Consider the following 14,180-nt stretch of genomic DNA (forward strand, 5'->3'; position numbering starts at 1 on the left):
TGCTTACCTCTAGACAAGTGATGAAAGTTAAGTGCTGTAGTAATTTGTAGCTTATTTAGTGCTTACAAGGAGTTCTGAACAAGTGCTGAGCTCAGAGAAACAGATTTGAGTGCTGAAACTAAAAAACTGGCTTGTTCTAAGAAACAAAATAAGCTAGAAGGCCTCCAACACAGAAAGGTTTGGGGGCTCAGAAGCTTACAAATAGTCCTGGATACAGAAAATATGTATGTGGACTAGAGTACTTACAGGAAAGGCTGGAAACAAACTTAGAATTTTTTTTCCCCTACCCAAATGCTCTCTTTGTACACAGTAAGAGTGCCTGAAATCAGAATATGACCTCACTGCACTCAGTTGAGTGAGCAAATGAGATGGGCCCAGAAGGAGTATCCAAATACAAATTTACAAGAGGGGCGTGCAGTTTTCAGTCACCAAGATTAACACCAAAACAAGAACAGGGAGGGCAGAGTGGGAACTAACTAGAGACAAAGAGTTACAATTTTCAGTTCAATTAATATTCAGAAACAAAGAAACAAAAACACATAAAATGCAGTACTATATGAAAGAAGTGCAGATAAAAGTGTACTTAAATTCACTTATACGTCCAGTTGATTGCAGGCAGATCTTAGCCAGCCAAAGCGAAAGTATTTAGCAGAAAAAAAAAAACAAAATGTACCACTTATATAAGGCAGGACAGCCCCTCAGCTGAAGCAGAAAATATCAAAGTGAAACTACCCCCGAATGCTATCAATGGCTATACTTCTAACAAGATCTCTGTAGAGACAGAGAGCCACAATTTTCAGTTCAATTAATATTCAGTAAGAAACAAAAACACATAAAATAAAAACATATAGAATGAATGAATAAATAAATAAAAGTAGTCTTACTTACAATATTTCAGCAACTGCAGTGATGTTCTTTGAGTTTAACATTTTGTTATTTTAAGACATTACTTCTGTGTCATGTTTGCAATGACATGTTTTTTTCTGGATTGCTTTTCAGCTTCTAACCAATCATTATGAACGATGTTGGAAGTACTACTGCCTCCCAAATGGCTGGGCAAATTATGGCGTGAGCTCAGAAGAAGAACTTCACCTCACTCGAAAATTGTTCTGGGGCATTCTTGAATCTCTTGCTCACAAGGTAAAAGATTTATGATATGACTCTTCCTTCAGTTTTATTGTGATTAACAAACCACAAACAGTAGAGAAGACAAAGGCACTATATACCTAATTGCGCAAACAAGAATGAAACTGTTGTTAATTATAATTGAGTTCTAAAGCAATATTATTGTGGAAGCTTAAAAGATAGTAATAACCCTAGCATATACACACAGATGCAAATATGGGACTGATGTACATAGGAATAGTGTATTTCCTTTTGTCATTTATATTACTGGTTCTGTACATTATTCAAATAAATTATGCATCTATAATCTTTTAATGGTAGATTAGTTTGTATCTCTTTTCATACGTATTTGTCATTCTTTTGTTTTTCTCATATTTCTTTTATATATCCTGTTTTTTAATTCCTTACTTTTTTACCATGGGCTTCCTTGAAATAATTGTTCTGGCCTGTTTAACAAATGAAATAACTAAATAAGTAAGTGAGTAAATAAATACATACATAAATAAAGCTGACATCGTATCCTTAACTCAGGAATCTTCGTTGGCCAACCCAATTTCATTTTTTGTATTAAAACAGCCATCTTCTTTTATGGATAAGAGATTTTATATCACAGAACCCAAGGCCCTTATTCTTTGGTGAACGTTTAGCTATATTCGATTACATGCTTGTAAAAGGCTGGAAGTAAAATGCTTTGTGAAAGAAAAGTTGAAATTCACAGTAATTCCTGCAGGTTTCTGAAGCTACTACAAATGTTTCCCTGTCCGTCCATGTTTCAGATCATCTTAAAATTAACTGACATGAAAGGAATCCAGCACTATGATGTAAAACTTCAACCTGATGCTGTTTCATATGCAGCAAACATTATGTTACCAGGCCTCCAACTCTCATTTGAAGCACAGTACATTTCCAGTAAGTTGTGAAGATAGGAGCTTCTGGGAGTTTATGCAGATGGAGATGTTTTGTTTTTGTGACGCTACTGCTATGTACAATAACAGAAAAGAGGAATGTTTTTGTGCCTCTTATTTTGTGAAAGGGTCCTGCCTAATTTTGTCTTTGAGAGGCCTATAATAGTTCCTTTTAATGCTAATACGATATGCTGGACCATATTCCAAATAGTAGTAGAATTTTAGAGAACTGCCATCATCCTACAGTGCTATCTCAAAGCTCATTTCAAGGTCTGCTCCTGGTATGATATCACATGAGGTAGATGGAGTCTACTCCTGCTCTTAGAAAGAAATTAATCTTCATACATTCAAAAGCATTCTGTTAATGAATCCCTATTCCTTTTACCTATCTGTGGTGTAGTATAACTCTGCAAGAAGGTAGACTCAGTCTTCAAATATGCCTGAATGTGCCTGACTCATAGCGACACCTATATGTTAACAATTATACTCCATCTATGCTTGACAGATTTTAAGGCAGACATACAATAAACGGCATGCTACTTTGTTAGGCATCTAGTTCAGAGAACAAGTAAAGCCTGAGTATCACATTATTGTTGTCCGTATGCTTAAAGTGGTTGGCTAATATAGTAACATGACCTCATGTTTGCATGGCTTTTACCTAGTGAGATTTAACACATTCCCAGCCTGGGAACAGCTCCACCAGTAGGCTGCTACTGTTACTGCAAGCAAATAGGCTTTTCACGCATCTTAAAAGTGCTGACATCCAGGTGGAGCTATACCTTCTTCACAACATCCCATTCACTTTAATGGGTGATGCTGCTATTTTAAAACCTCACTTACACTTGTGTTCAGCACTACATGAAATTTCAAGCTATTTAGGTGTGGCATCCATAAAACTCTTTATGAAATCTTGGAGGGATGTGTGATTCCTCATTAGCTTAAACAGCTTGAAGAATCCTGAAGTTCATTTTTAGAATTAGGTGCTAGAGGGCGATATGCTACCCAGAGTATTACATTTTTTTGAATCCCACACTGACTATTTATGGTTTTCTATTGATTGTTCTTTATACATTATTTAAATTACACAAATTCTAGTAAGAACAGTGGGTCTTAATGATGTCTTGTGAAATGATTACTTCAGCGAGAACAACAATATTTGAAGTCTCTTGAGAGGTTTTAAAGTATATTTATGTTTCAAATAAAGAATGCTGATCATCTCTATACATTTCACACTTTTCTGCTTAGTCAAGAGGTTACATTCAGTCACGTTATCCATTTTAAGTAGCTGTAATAAAAATAAGCTTACAGCACACATTGACTAGTTATTTTTAAATGATTTAGTTTATTTTGATGTCCATAACATTTTTGTGTAGTTCGTACACTTGTCCTTTATACTTTTTTAGGCTGCCCATCCGTTTGTTCTTCACACACGTATTTCTTATTAAATTAGCAAGCACATTTTCTACACATTAGTAAGAGGCCCATGGGAAACACTCAAACTGTATTTTAACTATATCACTTTGTTATAGTATTACTGTAATAACAGTGAAGTAATTTACTTTTTTTACATGTCTTATACCTTTTAAGAAATACGACCCTGAACTGTTTAAGATAGTGATGCCATGTGTTTGTGCGATTGCTGGAGCAATCCCTCCAGATTATGTGGATGCCAGTTACTCGTCCAAGACAGAGAAGAAGGCTTCTGTGGATGCTGAGGGCAACTTTGACCCCAAACCCGTGGAAACATTGAAGTAGGTTTATACTATGATTAAAATCTATGTTCTGGGTTAATAAAGTATGTAAAATAATGTATTGTTACTGAATGATTTTTTTTTTCCTTTTAGTGTTATCATTCCAGAAAAACTGGATACTTTCATTAATAAGTATGCTGAATATACTCATGACAAGTGGGCCTTTGAGAAGGTACAGTACATTCATTTTTATGACAAGACATAAGCAGTGTAACAGAAGGAAAATAATTCATAAGAATGTAGGAAGTATATCAGAATTAAAACATGGTGTGTGTTTTTTAAAGAACAGATACACTAGTATGCCATCAAACATCCCAGAGAAGTGCAATTATTTCGATATACTGCAGTGCCCTGTACTATATTATTGTTCTGTTAAAGTGAGTGACATTGACTATTTGAATTACAATGAAAATAGTACCTTGAAAAATAAAACTTGACATATGCTTCACCTTTAACCTACCATGCTAAAATTGTCCTTTCTGAAATATTTTCTTTGTTTATAAGTAAAATGAGTTGGGTTGCATGTTTGCATGTATACGTAAACATATGCATTATGAAAATTTGTTCAAATGAGTTGTCCTTCACAGATTTTACTTTTGAATTCCAGTAATGGTCTGATTATTAGCTGTGACATGCCCCCCTTCTCTGACTAAAAAAGTCTGGCTTGCTTCTGGACCAGGACCACTATCAGAGATGGAGGAACCCAGGGGTAGGAGACCTTACCTTCTTTGTTAAAGAGAAAGAAGTTATGATGGTCTCAATGTGGCATTATCCTTGGTTAATGCACAGATGTTTGCTTGTTTGACCTACATTCTGCCCTTTGCTGACCAGCAGGTACAACAGATTGCTTGCTACACTGAGCCCAGGGCAGGTACATGCTGTTGTTTGACCACTTTGCTCAACTGTTCTTGTCTGGTCTAAATTTTCTGAGTCTGAGTAGAATTTGGAGAGCAGAATGTCCTTTTTGTTGGGTCAGTGAATGTTGGCTCCACTAACATTTAAAATGCTTTAGTTGATTGTTGGTGTTATCAAGTTGTGCTTTTGTGCATTGAGAGAATAGTTTTTATATTTTCTGTTTTTGGGGATTTTATGTTACATACATGTTGTGTGGTCTCTGTGGTGGCATATGAATTGCACATGCCCAAATGCACTTCAAGATTTCTTTGCTGAAAATGGGATTGGATGGATTTAGTGTAGGAACACTTTATCTGATTAAGGATGTTTGCCCTTCCCTCACAACTGTGTGCCTGTGAAGTTAGCATATTTAAGTAAGGGGGGTTGTGGAGGCTCACCGCATATCTGGGAGCAGGGAGCTTGCCATTCTGCAGAGACACTTTTTATTATTTTTTGTTATTTTTTAAGTTACTGCTATCATTCATTTTCTTTTGTTTTATTTGATGTTGTGGTTGAGATGTGAGATAGCTCATATTTGTTTATTCTTTTTTTTTCATCATGAATCCCATATGGAATGCATTTTCTCCAGAGGACCCTTCTGCCTCAGGACTTAGCAAGTCCACCCCCCAGGATGGATGAGTCAGTACTGGTCATTTACTCCCATCCCTGCCTGCCTGGGTCCTGCAGTGCCTGAACCTCTACTTGAAGTCTCATCATTTAGGACACAGTCAAGGCTTTAGCCCTGTGTGTCATAAAGTCAGCAATGTTCAAAAGGATTTTGTTCATTAATAACTATCATTTAGTTAGTCCAAGCACTATCTTGGCCACTTCTGAAACATGCTAGCAGATAAGACAAAAACAGCTGCTTAAGTAAGGCTATACACATGTATCTATGTTATCACAATTGTGAATTGAAACATTAAGTAATGACACCATGTTTTTTAAAATGCAGAAGTAGAGTACCTCATTGTACCTAAACAGTATAAACATTTAGTTTGCTGTGGTTCACTCTCAAATTTCACTTTCTTGAGTACACTAAAGTGATTCTACACCACATATATGGTTGAGCAGCTCTCGGCATTTGAGTAACTGTTTTGTTAATAGTTATTTTTTGATTGTCTTTTAGATCCAGAATAACTGGACCTATGGTGAGACCATTGATGAAAATGCCAAAACTCATCCTATGCTGCGTCCTTACAAAACATTCTCAGAAAAGGTAACTTTGCTGTCAGCAATGCCAGAATAATAAGTTGAAATGAAAAAAAAGCCTTCATGGGTATGCTTTCTTGAGCAGAATTTCTGCTGAATTAAACATGCATAAGGAGGAAATCCTCAAAGCCCACAGATTAGAGCTGTTACTGCATGAAAACCTGATCAAGCTTCAAGTATTAAAACAGCATATTAGTTGCTATCTGGAGTTTGCTATATATTTTGAATTGTGCACATCATATATCAAATTTGCAAAGGCGAATTTAGATATTCCATACAAATGGAAAGCATTTTAAGCACATCTTTGACTACCAGATTGTTCTATGGCTTCATACATGGGGTAGTGTGATCCCTTAAGCTGCACAGATGATATTTTTCGGAGCTATGGGGACACTTTATACAAATAGTCATGCTAACATGGTTTTGGTCATATAAGAGCAGTCCTGTGTTCTATCTGGAAATGTTTTTGCTCAATGCGCACATTATTTTGAACATTTTGTGGATGATATTTTTTATAGGGACAGATTCACTTAAGTTGTTGCAAAAGTTTGTAGAATTTCTGCATACTACAACTTTTTTAAAATTTACTTTTAAGTATTCACAACATTTTATTGCATTTTTGGATGTGATGATTTATAAGGGTGGTGAGGGTGGATTGAAAACCTCATTATATAAAAAAGGGTATAAAAGTTCATTGATCTAGCATGTACAATAGTTTTAGGAATGTTTTAAAGGGTAGGTTTATAAGGACCACTAGATTAACTAATACAGGTGGTGATTTGCGAGATGTTTTTGATAGCATGTGTACTGATTTGTTAGATAGAGGCTATACACCAATTGAAGTAGATCATGCCATTTCAGGGGTTATGTTCTCTAGACAAACCATTCTTCTCTGAACCTTCTGATAACTCGGATTCTGTTATTACAAGTTTTTCTAATGTTATAAGAGTCCCACTTACATATTTATGTGATTTCAACAAAATTTGTCAAACTGTAAAGAGAAACGTGTCAATACTTACTATCAATGATGATTTTAGAAAATTGGGAGGTGAGATACCACAATTGTCTTTCAAAAATATAGTCATAAAAGAGACAGCTGTTTTATAAATGACCCATTGACTGTCATGGAAATAGTGGACTGTCATGGAAATAGTGTTCCCTCATCAGAAAGGAACATTTCCTTGTCATGACTTTTGCTTGTGCAGTTTTTCCTCAGGTGTTTCAGGTTTTACACATCCTGATTCTGGTAAAAGTTATGTTTCTGATTTATTTGCTGATTTTAAGACTTCCAGTATGGTTTATTTGGCTATATGTGATATTTGTTCTTGTTTTTATGTTAGTAAAGCCAATTGTACCGTGAAAGAAAGGATTATGGAACATCTTTATGACATTAGGAAAGAAAAAGTTTCCACTGCTTTAACTAAATATGTTAAAACATTTGGGACTGATCATAAGTTTAAGTTTCCTCTTTTATAAATGTTGAACTTACCTTTAAGAGGCACTGACAATGTGAATAAGATATAATGTGCTGAATATAGATGGATTTTGGGACTGTGAGCAACTGTAGGCTCAGGACTAAATGATAATGTCCCTTTAAACCAGGCATTGAAGTTACATGATCTGTTTCATTAATTACTTTATTTGCTATATAATTATTCATATATGGTTTGCTTTATGTCACATGGTATGAAGAAGTGCCTTATGTGGTGTGAAAGCACTTACCTCTGCAATAAAGCATTTTTTAAATTTTAAGTTGGTCTATTGCCAGTGGACTTTTTGAACTGTATGTTTTTAAGATATTAAATGTTGCCATATTTGTTTTACCTTTGATGTGATTTCACATTTTGTATCTTTTATGTTAATACTTGTATACTACTATTTTTAGTAGTTTTTCTTTCACCTGTTTATTGAAATGTATTTATTTAATAATTTATACTTCAACTGTTTTTCCTAACTTGTTTAAAATTTAATTATTTGAATTTTGTTTCATAAAGCACTTCATGGAAGTTGAATTGTGCTGAATAGTAGTTACCCACTAACTGCTCATGCCAGTTCTGTGAGGTTATACAACTTCAGTGGTGACAGTATTTACAAGTACTTGCAGTGGTGAAAGGAGGGCTTGGCCCCCACTTCGCCTAGTGACTGTTTTGCAACTTTTTGCTATAGCATTTGCTGACATGTCCCATCAAGTAGCCAATACTTAGTGACAGCTAGCATATTCTATCTTTCCTTGAGGTATTACTTTGGTAGTATTTGTGTTTTGTGTTTCCTGCTCAGGGTCATACTGTGAGAAGCTCCCTATGAGATATGCAGTTAGTAAAACAGTAGGCTTTCGAATACTGGCCAAGGCTCTTGCTGCCCCCATAGTGCCTTTTTTAGGCAAGGCTCAAAAGTCAAACCCACCTCCGTAAACAGCACAAATAAAAAAAATGAGGGTTATGTTACTCAACGCCAGGAGTTTAAATCTCAAAATGCACGCGCTTGAAGCACTCCTCAGTATGGAGAACGTCGACATCTGGGCAGTAACTGAAACCTGGTTCAAGGCTCCACAGAGCACCCCAGCACTACCGGGCTACAACTCATACCACACATTTCAGCCACAGAACATGGACCGAAACACAAAAGGAGGGGGTGTATCCATATTCATCAAGGATACCTACACTTCCAGGTTAGTGGTGCAGCATGATACCTCCAAGATCATCCATGTACAACTAACATCAGGCAAATCTGCAATGCAAATTGTGGCCTGCTACAGATCATCCTCGATGACCCAGGACCACCACTCCGCCTTTCTGGAGACACTGGAAAACATGAAGGTCTTACCGAACACCCTAATATTGGGTGATTTCAATTACCCTACCGTTAACTGGGAAATCTACTCAAGTACAAACTCCCAGGTCCAGCGCTTCCTGGAATTTATCAACTGAAATGTCCTGGATCAGCTGGTAAACTCCCCTACCAGAGGTGAAAACATATTGGACCTGGTCATCACCAACATGGGCGACAGGTGTTTCACACTGGAAGTCAACCTGTCACTGATTAGATCAGACCATAAACTAATCACTCTGGATGTCCACACCACACCACCACCTCCAACCAAGGAAACCACAGTGAAAAACTTTTCTATAGCAAACTTCACCTTACTTAAGACAGAGGTGGTAAGTTTCACAGCCCCCATGCTAAAGGATAACAGTGTCCAAGATGCAGGAACCTTTACAAATGCACTCTATGAGCACCTACAAGGATGCATGGATCATGCCATCCCTAGCAAAGCCAAGACTCACTCCCCTAAGAGAAGGAAACCAGTCTGGTGGACCCCTGCCATAAACAGGCTATACAATAGGAGGAGGAAACTAGTTCAGAAAAAAAGCAAATCCCAAGAAGGAAAGACATCCCTGATCAGTATCAGTAAGAAACTAAGGTCCCTCATAAAATCCTCCAAGGCTAACTTCGAAAGAAAAATAGCCAAGGATTCAAAAGATAACCACAAAGCCTTCTTTAGCTATGTCAAGAATCTAAGTGGCAACATGCAAATATGCTCTGAGCTAGTGAAAAATAGCACAAAATATACTGAACCCACTTATATTGCCAACATCCTGGCAGATAGATTCAGTGCAAACTTCACCCCCCTCTCACCCCCAAAAGGGCCCACAACTTCTTCTTCTTCTTTCGGCTTTTCCCGGTTAGGGGTCACCACAGTGGATCATCTGTCCACTCATGATTGGTAGTGGAGTTTTACGGTGTCGAGTTGCCAGCCCGGCGCCCAACCTTCCACAGAAGGCACACACATGCACGCACACACTCACTCACTCACTCACACATAGGGCCAATTTAAAGCATCCAATCCACCTACAGCATGTCTTTGGGATGTGGGAGGAAACTGGAGCACCCGGAGGAAACCCACTCGACCACAAGGAGGACATGCAGACTCCGCACAGAAGGCACCCCAGCCGAGGATCAAACCGGAGAACCTCTTGCTGTGAGGCGACAATGCTAACAGCTGCACCATCGTGGCCGCCCCCCAAAAGGGCCCACAACAATACTGGAAAAAGTGTAGTTTCCAATCACAGACGCACAGGTGAAAACAGCCCTTTCAAAAGCCAAAAACACAGTGTCAATGGGGCCAGATGGTGTCCCAGGCTGCGTCTTGCATGAACTACAGAACGAACTAACCCCCTACCTAAACACACTGTTCAGCCTCAGCCTCTCCACAAGCTACGTGCCCATAGAATGGTGCACAGCAACGGTTATTCCGCTCCACAAAGGGTCACAACTGACCCTGGTAACTATCGCCCAATAAGCCTGACTAGCCTGGTCGGCAAGGCTATGGAGCGCATCATCATGGAACTCAAGACATTGGGAACCTCCAAACACTTGACCTGACCCAGTTCGGCTTTGTTAAGGGCAGATCATGCCTACTAAACCTGGTTGACTTCTTCGAGACAGTCACCAAGGCCATAGATGAGGGGAAGATAGTTCACACAGCCTACCTTGACTTCGCCAAGGCTTTTGACACCATTCTCCAATCTGGAATTATAGAAAAACTCACCAGCCTGAACATAAACCCCTACATCACGAGATGGGTTGCCAACTGGCTTACAGACAGAATTCACACGGTAAGAATAGCGGGCTCCAGGTCCGACTCTAAACCAGTCACAAGTGGTGTCCCACAAGGCTCGGTCCTGGGAACCCTACTGTTCAGCATATACTTCTCAGAAGTACAGGCAAACACAGGAGGACTATAGCTAACCAAGTTCGCCGATGACTGCAAACTGGGAGCTATAATTGACTTTCCGGCTGACACAGGCATTCTTCAAAAGGGCCTTACTGAGACGGACACCTGGTGTCAAAGTCATGGTCTCAAGCTAAATGCCAAAAAATGCATAGTCATCCCATTTGGGAAAAACAAAACACCCATGAATTACCACATAGGTGGCAGCCCCCTTTATACAGAAGAGGTAATAAGAGATCTGGGGACCAAGGTAGATAGTAATCTCTCCTTTGACAATCATATTGCCATAGTAGTTAGGAAATCCTTCTGTGTAGCTCATCTAATTACTAAAGGGTTCGCATCTAGAAATAGAGGTTATAGTGCCCCTCTACTCATCACTTATCAGACCCATCATAGAGTACAATGCCCCATTTGGGATGTACCTCACAAGACGCTTCCAACAGCTGGAAAGACCACAAAAGTACCTCACCAAGAGGATTACTGACCTCAAACTATGTCCTATGCAGCCTGACTGGAAAAACTCCAGCTGTACTCAGTCGCATATCGCTTACTCAGAGGTGATCTCTGCCTGACTTACAAAGCCATGTCCAACTCAGAATTGATGGACATGCTCCACCTAAAGAAATCCAAGTCACTGCGAGCCACTCGCTGTAGTGAGCTAAACCTTGCCACAACAATAAATAGAACATGCTGGAGGGATAGATTCCTGTCACAGAGACTCCCCATGCTTTGGAACAAAATTCCTAACTACATTAGGCAGAGCCCCTCACTAACACTCTTCAAGAGAAACCTTGACGAGTGGATGGGTAACAGAAAATACACCCCTGGGATCACTTCATTGGCTCTTCTTGAAAGAGACTCAGTTAATTAATCAATGGGGCGGCAAAAGCTGACACACTCTGGCTAGGCTTATAAATGACCTCGGGCAGATAGCCTAGTACCTACCTATGAACCTTTGAACCTATACTGTGTCCCTGATTGCATCATTACTTATTTTGCAGACTCACTTTCTTCTTTGTCTCTATACCCTTTTTACCATGATCTGTTTGTCCATCTTATTTTCTTTTTTTGTGTTGTACTGCTATTAGCCCTGCCTGTATCGCATTTGTTCCATTTTGTTCATCCCTGCAGTTAGTCCCAAGGCTTGCAGCAGCATTTTGCAGTGGTTCTATTGGACTGTTTCTACAACTGGTTTGCCTTTATCATGTCAGCTAGTGTGCTACCTGTCACACCTGCAGTCCCATTTTGTTCTGCTTCTGAATTTATAGAAAACTGACTGGAGTCACCATCATGTAGCAGTTTATGGCAGAGACCATGCAGGCAAATATAACTGCTGTAGTATATATAGGGACTGGACATTAGTACCTCATATTTATAGAGATTATGCCACTCTGAGAGTAAACAGATGAAGACTTGGTCACTCAAGAGGTGTCTTTCCTCTTGTTAAGAGTGCCATTTTGGAAGATTACCGCCGGTATACAGAAAAATGAACAGTTCCTATAAACTGTGCCCTGGCATAATTCACAATATTACCAAAAGCCACATTGATCAGGATCTATCAAGTGGTTGCTCACTGGGAAGTAAGACATTACACTTCCAAACTCAGAAAAAGTCATTTTGAGGCAACATACTTTCAGCGATAATATAATTGTTGCTTCTTGCACATAAACCTCAAGCATTTTTGCTGTTTCAGAATGCTCACTATGTGAGCCAGACTTCATAAATATATCAACATAAACAGTTTCAGCAAACATGATCAGTCTAGTAGGTACATGCTGTAAGAACAGCTGCATCACAAAACAAATCTTACTCTGTGAAACATGTGCACCATCTGGTGGCCTTGCTCAGTGCAGAAAGGATTAATAACCTAGCTTATCAGACACTATACAAGCTCTCCTGTGTTTGTATTACTGTAAAGTCCTCACACATGGCAGGGATGCTGCCATACTGGGCCTGACTTGTGGTAATAGTTCACATGGAAAAGGGAAGGTTAAGTTTCAGCAAGGATAAAAAATGTCTACCAAGATGAGCTACTCTAAACCAGTGTTTCTTAAACTTTATTTTTTCAGACAGTGGCACCTTACGATAAACTATTTCTTTTTTGGGGGCCCCCAAGAATATTTCCAGCAAACATATAATCAAGAAACGTTTATATATAATGTAAATTGTAAACATATACAGTAATGTAACAGTTTCAGGCTTCAGACATGCACAGTCTTAATGGGATTAATCTGCTTGCATTGAACAATATAAATTATTGATCTCTGATGTGTGGTTTGTTAAAGAAATCCTTAATGTAGGTGTAAATTTTATAGCTTACTTCAATATTTTATTTTGACAATAGTGACAATGAAAATATTTATGCATAAGTATGTAAAAAGAAAATAGATGTTTTCAGTTATTTACAGCCACAGTTTTATTTTCTTATGTTGGCTTCCTGTTTTATTATGAAGACACCTGTTGTTTCATTTGCTCCCTGAGCAGTTAAGTTAAACTCATTCAAAAGATGAAATATGTCTGGAAGATAACATAACTTCTTGTTCCGGTCTGTTTCTTTAAAGAGTTTCACAAGGTCACAGTTTTTGTTTGATTGAAATAAAATTATTTCTTATCTTAGGTCACAAAGTATTTTTAATATTTGTAATAAAAAAACACAAGGAGGAGGCTGGTACCAAAGGAAACCAAGACTTTACCGGACCCGAAAGATAAAAATATATATTTAATAAGATAGAATACAAAATATAAAACAAAGACTGACGCTAATACAGGACTTCATCAGAACATGAGTTGGCAATGGAAAAGTCACCATTTAAATATACGAACCAACCAATCACAAAGGAGACACAATTAAATAATTATATAATTCTCAAGAACCATGAAAAGTAATACTGGTGTTGCTTGTAGAAAAATGTAGATCTTAATGGATCTCAGTTTCAAATTATTGTTTGAAGAGATATATAGTCATTTAAACCTGGTTTTGTGGTGGCATTCAAATGAATTTGCCAGATTACTTTACAATATTCCCAAAAAGTTTTGTAGTCACCATCCCTGGGGTCAACAGTCACCTTGTCAATTACACCAAATGTAAACTTTGTAGTAGATGTGCCAGAATAATTTCTAGTGTGTTTAAAAAGCATGTTATTTTCCTTTTTCTTAGAAATGTCATGCAAATGCTCATAAATTCTCTTTTTTTAAAGAGTGTTCAGTCTCCCTACATAAAAGTCACCACAGTCCTAGCACACACTAATGTACATCACCTAAGATGTGGAGCAGTTAGCAAAGACAGTGGTCTACTCCCATGATAAATAATGGGAACAATTTTGCCACCCAACACATAACTACAATAATTACAAATGCCAGACTTCCAAGTACTAGGTCTCTTTGAACTAATCAGTTAATTACTCTCAGTAGTCTGCTCAAAATTGTCTGTCAAATTAAAGTCTCTTTTAAAGACGAAAAAAGGCCACCCTCCAGTGCAGGTCAACAGCTCCACGTCCTGACCCAACATGTTCCAGTTCCTACAACTAATATTCTTAATTATTCTTAATTAAAAAAGAAGTATTG

General features: G+C 38.1%; 1 protein-coding gene across 1 annotated transcript in view; it reads left to right on the forward strand.

The window, feature by feature from the left end:
- LOC122794026 (ryanodine receptor 1-like) overlaps positions 1-14,180 on the forward strand; it is a 2,146,276-nt gene that overhangs the window by 1,269,178 nt on the left and 862,918 nt on the right. The window contains 4 exon segments of the mRNA XM_044062140.1: positions 1,000-1,140; positions 3,618-3,781; positions 3,875-3,953; positions 5,802-5,891. Coding sequence (XP_043918075.1) covers positions 1,000-1,140; positions 3,618-3,781; positions 3,875-3,953; positions 5,802-5,891 — 474 coding nt within the window.

This window comes from Protopterus annectens, chromosome 1.part0 (genome assembly GCF_019279795.1).
Source record: "Protopterus annectens isolate FY-2018-M chromosome 1.part0, PAN1.0, whole genome shotgun sequence".
In the NCBI taxonomy this organism is placed as follows: domain Eukaryota; kingdom Metazoa; phylum Chordata; order Ceratodontiformes; family Protopteridae; genus Protopterus; species Protopterus annectens.